The sequence below is a fragment of the Solanum tuberosum genome, unplaced genomic scaffold, assembly GCF_000226075.1.
Source record: "Solanum tuberosum cultivar DM 1-3 516 R44 unplaced genomic scaffold, SolTub_3.0 scf00334, whole genome shotgun sequence".
NCBI lineage: Eukaryota > Viridiplantae > Streptophyta > Magnoliopsida > Solanales > Solanaceae > Solanum > Solanum tuberosum.
The window spans coordinates 556,655-566,596 of NW_006239254.1; the positions used below are offsets into that span (position 1 = coordinate 556,655).

Consider the following 9,942-nt stretch of genomic DNA (forward strand, 5'->3'; position numbering starts at 1 on the left):
ATTAAAAAGGTGTTAGATTTAACTCAAGACAGTAATAATTCATAAAACAAGTGCTATTGCTTGAATTATAGAACTTGCATTACATCAAATAATGTTGGTGTTGTATCGATGGGCGATCGTTTCTTGATACATGTGAATGAGACTTATTTGGGCCTATTCAAACCGGGCTTATCTTTCACATTATAACATTCAAATATAAAGAAAATGATTTTATAAGGCAGAGCAAGATAGTTTTGCTTAACCTGAAGAGAAGCATGATACTTTTGTCTAAACTTGCACCAAAACTTGATGCTTCTGATTTCAATTCTAGTGAGACTAGTAGTGCTTAAGAAATTAACCTGCAATAATGAATTCCTCGTTTTCAGGTCGAACTTTTGAGGCATAGTTTTGTACTAATATCTGCAGGGGAACCATCCTAAATTAAACCTTGAAACAATTTTTTGAACCATGATCATTGGCCTCAAATCGAGGAAGGACGAGAACAAACAGCAAGTCCATTGGACTTCAAAACCGCTAATCTTGTGCCTGAAATGTTTCACTACAAGATAAGGGAAAAAAGACATGCATGGCATTAATAACTTACTTCAAAACCGCTAATCTTGTGCCAGAAATGTTTCACTACAAGATAAGGGAAAAAAGACATGCATGGTATTAATAACTTAGTCCTACCGTTATTCCAGAGAGCCCCAGCTCTCCAATTCCTAAGGGCAATACAAGTAACACGAAACCACAATATCTAGAGCAGGGAATTGAGTAATACTCTCAACTGAAGCACATCTTAACACAAATCTATTGACCTCTTTCTATTTAGATGGCTTGTAATCCAATCGGCTAGCAATGGTTATTTTCTTTCGGAAGTCGAAATCAACCTTCTCTAAATCGCTAACAGTGCCCAGGTAACCATAGATGACCCTCTTCTTCTCTCCAGTCCTATGATCAAACTTGCAAAGGTCAGGATTGTTCTCATCATCCTTGCCTAGAGTCAAGGGCTGAAGTCGAGCCCAACCATTTCTCCCATGGTTATCTTTCTCAAAATATTCAGCTAACCGCATGGCTTCCGTCAAACCTGATTGGTCGCTTGCAAACTTAACCAGGGTAACACCTAGATGACCGTCTCTGCTATACAAGGCCTTTGCCTTGCCACCGTGAAATCCAATACCTGAAAGAAAAATTGGCAATTGCAGTAAAGAAACGTCAAGAGATGCAGACATAGAGCTAAAAACAAGCCTGGAGAAAGGATGACACTGGTGCCTTATAACCAGTTCCACATACATAAATTGGCGGCAATACACTATCTAAAGTAAAATAGGAAAATGAAGCATAGGAGGTGTCAAGAAAGATATAATCCTAAAATCAACAACCATTATAGAACAAGCACTAACTTAAGGTGTTTAAGGAAAACTTCTATGCATAATAGCTACTTAAGTGGCCATACCGCGGCCCAAACTGATGTTTCGACTATTGCATGCAATAGTCTACCCCTTCTCTTGTTTATATAAAAGATATTCCTATTACCAAAAAAAGAACAAGCACTAGCTTACGATCAGTTCCACACACAAACACTAATGATAACAAATGTTAATAGGAAGTTTTAATCTGACGTTGTCCTCTCAGCTTTTCGTTTCAGAAAAGGTGAAAAATAATAGGACAAGGAAGGAGGAGGACTGATAATGAAACCATTGGCAAAGGCATTCATGTCATGAATCCTCCAACAGAATAACCCATGGTTAGCAAAGCTTAATGACCAGTATGGTGGTGGTAATAATAATAATAATAGCAACAATCAGTGGCGGAGCCACAAATACTTGAGGGGTGTAGACCAACACCCCTTTGTCGGAAAATTACACTGTGTAACAACAACAACAATAATAATAATAATAATGCAATTCCTAGAACACCAAAATACTTAAGCTAGCAAAGAAATGGTAAACATCAAAAGAACAAACTGATGCGTTAAAAGCATCTTCAAAAAACGGATTCAAACTAAGTTAATCATTTTATATAGAACTCAAAGAAATAGGCACTGCACCAGTTCTATGAACAAAGATTCCTCAATAGAAACAAGATGCGAACAAATCCTCATTACCCTAACTGTACACTGATGTTCTTGATGAATTTGAAGGCAAAACCACCAAGACTCTTTAACATCCCCAAAAGAACACATCAGTGAAACCCGGTTTAAGTAGACTAGAAAAGGAACACAAAACTACCTCTCCCTGTATCCACAACAAAGTTTAGCATGGACCAGGAAAGGAAACTACCCCTGCTGGAAAAAGGTTTATTGAACCCAAACCAAATGCATTTCAACAGTAGAGATATATAGAAGAACTTCAGGAAGCTGAGGTCCAACTCTTGAAGAGAGGAAAAAATCAAGTTGCAATCTCATACATGTTGACCATGTAGAAACAGACAACTAAAAATACAATCATATCACTGAGTTCCTCACAAAGAATTGCACAGGTTCTATTTCTGGGAAGATGTCAATTATAGTAATCGTCAAACATCTCACTGAAAGTAGAACAATGCCTGAAGTCACATTACAGATTCATTATACCGATCATCAGCAAAGATTTCAGCTTTTGGACATTGTGAAACATGAAGAACAGATATAGTGGTTACGCAAAATGCATGAAGAATAGAATTAGTGCTCTAAATACAAGTTAGCAACACAAATGGCAGGTTGCACTGAATCCCAGCAATCCACATTATTCTCCGAAAAATGCATTGACTGCTGACTAAAGATCCAGTATAGCGACATGACTGAAGATATACATTCTTAGGCATGAAAATGCATGAGCATATCAGCAGCCTATAAACAATGCTTTTCGCTGCTTCTGATTCTTGTTAGCATTACAATTGGCATGCAATCCGCCAAGTTCATTTTTTCTCAAAGGTAACAGAACTAAAATTGAGAAAATTTTAAGAAGAGCCAAGGGGCTTTTCTGAAAGAAGTCGATTGTGGTATCGTTCCAGACAGTAGCAACTAAAGAATGTTTTGATAAGTAAGACGATTCATTTCGTCTGAAGGGCACCACGAAGGTGCTGGAATATTTACAATGCAAAAACTCAGTGTCCCTCCGTAAATGTACAGAACTAAGGAAACCTACAAGGGAGTCTATTTCATTTACATTTGAACTTTTACCGCAGAAAGACAACCTGAAGAGCGTTTAGAGCGCTTTTTCATAAAATAAAACTGCAATGCCATTAAAAGTATTATCCCTAATATCAATTCGGATGTGATTTAACACCCTAAACATGATAGGATGTTCCCTCCCTCCCTCTGTGAGGCCTTTCATGTCAATTTCCTTGACAAATCATCTAATCAATAAAAAATACATAAATTCAAGTCTAAAATCCATTAACCTAATTGTACAAACCACCAAGTTTGCTTTTACAGTCCACTGCAAGACGTGATTAACAGATTTAAGATTCTAAACTGCCTCAGATCCTATGATTCTTGGCCTAAGAGACAACCCTCGCAGAACACTATCGAAGAGCACACTTGCAAGTAGACTAAAAAAATAATCAGAAACTGCTAGTGTGCAAGACGGCGGTGATTAAGTGAGACCACTGACAATGCCGAAACACAGACCATCAGCAAAAACGGCATTGTAAATCAATCAAATGGTCAGACAAATTACGCAAGTACTCGTCCTAAAAAAAGGATCACAGATATTGGGTGGAGATTTTTTAGATGTGGCAAGTAGCTATGACTGTTATACGTCTGCAAAAGGATAGCGCAGTGGAAACTCCCCTTGATGAAACGATGTGAAAAGAAACAGAGATGGATGTCTTACCTTTAAGGTAACTATCCATTGCCTTGTTTCCCAAACCCTCCATGCGCCCATCATCGCGTTTTCCTGTGATAGTGTTATGGATTATAACCAAAGGCGGCCACAAAACTAGATCATCTCGGTTTGCAGTTGCTTCATCAGCAGATAACATCTGATATGACTTTGAGTGATCAGGAGGTGTCAAATAGCTCCATCCCATCAGAACACATAATGCTTTGTGAAAGGCCAAATGGTCCACAAGTGAATCAGCACTCTCCGAGTTGTAGGCGTGCATAATGAGAGAGTGCATATCAGGAAAATCTTTTGAAGTCCTGTGTTGTTTTCATGTCAAAGTTACGAAGTACTTCAGAGTTATTCCTCAAAAATTCCAAGTTAAGACTTAAGTCTAAACAAAAGCAAAAGCATTGAGCAATAAAAGGAAATTTGGGTAGTATTATTTCAAGGTGTGGAACTCCACAAGGTGCAATGATACTACTTTTGAGTTTTTGACAGTTTGCACATGCAGCACATTACAGCTAAAATTCACCCAAAGATGAGATGTAAATTGCCATCAGCCAACAAATTGTCTTTACACCTACTCTGAAGGGAAAGAAATCTCTTTAGAGGTTGCAAAGGATAGTCAAACAAGTCAGTCTCAATTGAATGTAAACATTGAGATTTTCTCCACAGTGCGGTAGGATAAAAGAACATGTCGTACAAACTACCATCATAAACATACCACCTATTGCAAACTTACTATGAACTACGTTACAATCAAATGAGTAACAAGTAGAAAGTAAAGCATAAAACAGCATACAGACCATGCACATAACTACTTTTTCTGTCCCATAACAAGATGGGGAGAAAGCCACAGCTGAAGAAATTAAACAGGACATATTTAATGTTCCTCCTTCGCTAGTTTCCTACAAGCAGCCTTTGTCATGCTATATTTTTTTAAAAGTAAAAGGGTAAATGTATTGATTACCAGCACACACTGGAGAATGTGCAATTAGAATCAGTACAAGTTGTGTAAAGTGCTCAGAGATTCAATCATGGCTTCAACATCACCAAATAAGGCCAAACTGCACTAAAATGGAAGTGTAGAAATACATTTCTATTTGACTATCTAACGGGATTCTTTCTTTGCTCTCAAATATCTAGTTGTTACTTCCCTTTTAGGTGTTCCACCATATGGAAAAAGCGTGGCCATTGTGTGCTGCAACAACCACAACCAAGATAATGGAAATGTTCAGCAATCACACAACAAGAATTCATAAACAAGAGGTCCATGATTTAGCACACATTGACCTGTTGAAACTCAGAGGCGAGGCCACACTAAAAAGTGGTTAATGTACTAAAAACTGCTCTGATTATCCACAATCACATACCATTTTCATCTCCCATGGAATGAAACAACCTGGTTCAACCAGCTTTATACAAAAAAAAAAAAAAACAATGCGGTTCGACCAGTTCAGCCACATAGTGATAATACAGCATTGTGAAAGTAGAAGCTACTCATCCACCAACAGGAACCCTTTTTAGTTCAAATTGAGATAAAATTTGAATTCTTGACAAAGTTCAGAACAAGGTACAGATAAAAGCTTTTCTATGGCCTAGTGATCTATAAAAGAGAACTATTCAAAGGACAGAAACTCCGAAAGAGTTATGCCTAGATAATATGAACACATTGGTGGGATTCTACCAAGGTTGACTGCCTTCAAATCATTTAGTCGATAATTGCATCACATATGACTAAATCCCCATATGTTAAATAGTCAAATCATGTTCATCAATTTACATACATCTAAAACATGAGAAAGAAAAACTCAAGTCAAATACAGTTGTATTGCTGTGTATAGAGGACCACTAGTCGAGCATTTAAGCAGGTAGCTGCTCGAATCTTTGCATCATGTTCTACCTTCGGGAACTGAAAAGGCAACTCAACTCATCACAAACTAATGTGATCAAGCATCTAATTCATGGATGGAATATAGCTCATCCGAAAAATTCTTTAAAAGTTTCATGGTGATCATCACACAGGACGAGCTGGGAAGAGCTATAGCTCAAGTAACCAATCAATGAAGGAGTAGCTTCCAATGTTTAAAATGCCTCACCACGAAGAATAAAGAATCAACACAATAAGCTCTGTATAGCTAAAAGCTAATCTCGAGAAACTAATGAATTACATTACACAGACAGCAACTAAGCTATAACTGTCTATCAAATTTGCAAGTAAAGAAAAGCATGTAAAAAAGGCTCTCCCTTCCCTTCTCTCTCTCTCCCCAAACGCATATATGGATCATGGCTCCCTTGCTTCGTATATCTGTGACTATAGTCTATAACACTAGTATTATACTTTTTAAAAGCAATCATAGGATTAAGTAAAATACGTAAACAGGGACAATGATAGAAGATGAAAACAATACATAAATGAGGCCTCAACAGATACTCATAACTAATGGGGTGGGTCTCCTTACAATGCTTCATTTTACTTACATTTTCAGAACATAAGTTTGAGTGTTGAGAAAACATTGTTGTTGTTACTGATATTATTGTTCATCTCTGTCAAGTCAGAAATAAAATAAGATATACAACCAACATTTCGTGTACACTCAACATCCTTTCACTTCTTCTGAGCTATGTCACCTGCACCACCAACTACCCCCACCTCTACTTGTTATATTAGTCTTCTTTTGGGTTCTTTTTCACTTAATAACTATTGTTCTTGTCCATTAGAACAGATTCCCACCTCGACCCATGCACCTGGATCCTATGAACTAAACATGAGATATAGAGACATGTGTAGTATAACACCCCTAAACCCTATATTGGGATTGCTCCCTGATACAATGCTATATTGATATCACTTACAATCTTAATTGGGAATTGAAGCAGTCATTAACAGCAAAATAAATGTAGCAGCAGAATATTCTCCACTAAAACCTACAGAATTCTTTACTAAAAAAAAAACCCTACAAAATTCCAAGTCAACTTAGTCCTACATTTGATCTGATTAATTCCAACACTTAATTTACATACCAAGCATAGATCATTTTGAAGAAATACAGCATTAGAAGTGCAAATAGAACAAGGAAATTTTTTACATGAAATATAAAGTATATAGTCTACTCACAGCACACCAATAAAATTAGATCAAGGAAATAAATATGGGAGTTAGTAACATAGGTTGCCATGGGGAAAACTTACCATGGGACTAGATACACTATCGTTAGCTTGAGAATTAGATATGATTGTGGTAATAAAGGTAGCTTATCTAGCAAATGATATGGCTTTAAGAATGCCATCTCAAAAACAAGAGACAATGACTCAAAATGATACCAACACATGTGAATCATGGACCAACAACATCTCAATCAAAATTTAATTGAAAAACAACATTTAGTATATACTAGAGGTAAAACAAATGACCTTTTAAAAATAGCATACGACCACACATCTATTTTTTGTGATATTGCAATTACGCCTTCAAGGAGATGAAGACTGAAGAGAGAAAGTGTGCGCGAGTGAGAAGAGAGAGAGAGTTCAGCACATTTTCCAACATTCAAGGGCAAAGACAACTAAATTTGAACAGCTTATCAAAAAAAATCTAAAATAAGAGCAGACCAGAAAACAAGCCATCCAACCTCTGCCTGAGGGAAATTTCTTGCAGACCTCAAAGTGCGGTGGGTAACGAGTTACATAACAAAGATAAATTTACAATGCAAAGCTCGTTCATTTTCTAAATTGAAGCTACCTAGCTATTTGCTGACAAGTCAAGACACAAGCTCAACCATTATTTGCCACAAGTTTCAAATAAAACATGATCATGGCAGCACCTTAAGTCAGCATCTCTAACAACTAAAGTTAATTATATCAGTTCTCTAAGAATCAAACACATTCTCCAATTAACTTGGAGCTAGCTAGTTCCTTATCTAGCTGCCAAAGGCCCTTAATCCCTACCTACAATATCTTCTGCTACAATAGTCCAAGTTTAACAGAAATGGTCTGAAAACCCAATCCTGAAATACACATGAAGCGCCCCAAAAGCATAGAATTTAACTTTTCTAGTAGATACTTTTAGTATGTGCATGAAAGTAGCATCTACTGAAGAAAAGCTGAACTAAAGGTCATTTTACTACTTATCCAAAGACAGTCTAACTAAAAACTGAACCAAAACAAGCATTCAATCAGCACATCAACAATCTAAAAACATTAGAAACGCAATATAATCCTAGTATATTCCCACACCTGTTACAAGCAAGACACTGCAAACGCCCCTGCTTTCCATCAGCCAAATAACTCCTTTTGACATTAGCAGTGTCAAAAATTAGCTTCACCATAAGCAAAAAAGACTTCTTTAATGCACTTTGATCCACCTCATTGTGCTTAGTCCTACTCGCACTCCCTTCAAAACCTCCACTTCTCATATATTTTGCAGGCCTATTCATTTCTTCTCCTCTACCCATATACAAACTACTTGACCCGGGCGGAACCGGACCAGCATTTCCATGTTCCAACACTTGTTGCCTTAACCTATCAAGCCCATCCTTTCCCTCGTCACCAAACTTCCTCTTCATTGCACCATCACCAACACGTCCCCCCTCTACCCCTATTGGATTCCAATGATCCGGATTCCTATTCCTCATAAACCCATCATCTGGAAACTGCCTCTCAAATCCTAACCCCGGCGGCCCACGAAAATCCGGCCGGGTAAAAGCTGGAAAATCCTGATAATCATGGGGTAATGCGAAGTAAGACCGTACAGAACCATCAGCTAGAACTATGGTTCTACGTTCAAGCATGTGAAATCCATATAAAGGGGGTGGAGGTGGGTCACGGAAAGGGAAAGGGGGTAAGCCAAAGTGAGCATTCGGGTCGGGTTTTGGTGATGGATTCTTAATGGGTTTCGGATTTGGAGTCGTAGGGTGATTGGGGTTTGTGGTTTTTGGAGAGGGCTTTGATTTGGGGTCGCCGGATCCGGATGCGGCGCCGGCGACTGAGGTTTTGGGATCGGAAGAAGGTTTCTTTCCGGTGGTGGATTCCCATCGGGATTTCCGGTGTGAAGCAGAAGCAGAAGAAGGAGCTGGCTTGCTGGAGGAGGGTTTTGGAGGGTTACCTCCTGCCATCCTCTTTTGAGTTTTTTGATGCGGCGACTGGAAGCTAGTTTTAGGAAGAGTTGAGAGAGATCATCAGTTATATGTAGAAGGAGAAAAGAAGATTCCAGAACAGGGGAAGAAGGTAAAATATGAAAATTTATCAAAAGAATAATAATCAATTGCTATTAAATAATTATTTGTCCTTAAAATGATATTGTCAAATTTATATTTGTGAATTAAATTGATTAGATAATGATATTATAATGAGATAACTTGTGAAGATCCGATAAAGAAATACGATGAGTGATTTAAACTAAGATACAAAAAAGATTTATCTTGAGCTTCAATCAGTTTGACCGTCATTGTCGACTTTAGAACTTTCAATTATTTGAACTTAGCAACTTTATGTATATAGAATTAAATGAAATTCATATGTTCTCCTTTATTTATAGCTAAATATAACTTATAGACAAGATTCATAAATATATTTTTATAAAGTCTATTAATTAGTATTTGTTATTACTGTTGAATAACAGTCGATGATTATCTTAGAATCTTGTGTAACGTTGATTGTTCGAACAACTCTAGTTTGATTTGTGCCTTGCACATGGCACTGGCGTCCTGGGAGCTAGATGGGCTCTAGTCACAACACTCAGTTATTGATGATAACACATTGAACTTTTCCTAAATGAAAATCGCTTTTTACTGATCTCTCCATTGTTGATTCCGCTGATTCATATCCGATCTGTGGCTTTTGCCAGGTGTCAACTTTCGACTCATTCACTGTCAAGCTCAGATTTCACTCCATACAACAAACTTAGCAAACAAGCAAATTATAGTTCATAAATAAGGTATTGAAATATTTTAAGACTTCACATTAATAAAATCACTTATTTCATGTTCTTTTATAAATAATATTTGCAGTTACATGTTATTATAAACTTTGAAATACAAATGATTTTACAAAGAACTCATTGATGCAAAAAAATAAAAAAATTAGCAATTAGTCATTTTTTAATAAAGCTTTCGCATTATACAAACAATCTATTCACATGAGTAAATGTCTTTTTTTT

The 9,942-nt window shown here is 37.1% G+C and overlaps 1 protein-coding gene across 1 annotated transcript; it reads right to left on the reverse strand.

The window, feature by feature from the left end:
• Positions 1-474: 474 nt before the first annotated feature.
• On the reverse strand, positions 475-9,015 carry LOC102579696 (uncharacterized). Its single transcript, XM_006360733.2, has 3 exons — positions 8,022-9,015; positions 3,798-4,105; positions 475-1,159 (listed from the first exon to the last, which is right to left on the reverse strand). The coding sequence occupies exons 1-3, from the start codon at positions 8,897-8,899 to the stop codon at positions 804-806; spliced, it is 1,542 nt and encodes a 513-aa protein (XP_006360795.1). The 5' UTR covers positions 8,900-9,015; the 3' UTR covers positions 475-803.
• Positions 9,016-9,942: the final 927 nt, after the last annotated feature.

Bases quoted from the DNA above. Each gene is read 5' to 3' on its own strand.
- LOC102579696 (XM_006360733.2), bottom strand. From the start codon at position 8,899: ATGGCAGGAGGTAACCCTCCAAAACCCTCCTCCAGCAAGCCAGCTCCT. The intron at 4,106-8,021 runs GTGTGGGAATAT...AAAACAACACAG, and splicing joins CAGTGTCTTGCTTGTAACAG to GACTTCAAAAGATTTTCCTG. The intron at 1,160-3,797 runs GTAAGACATCCA...TTTTTCTTTCAG, and splicing joins AATGGATAGTTACCTTAAAG to GTATTGGATTTCACGGTGGC.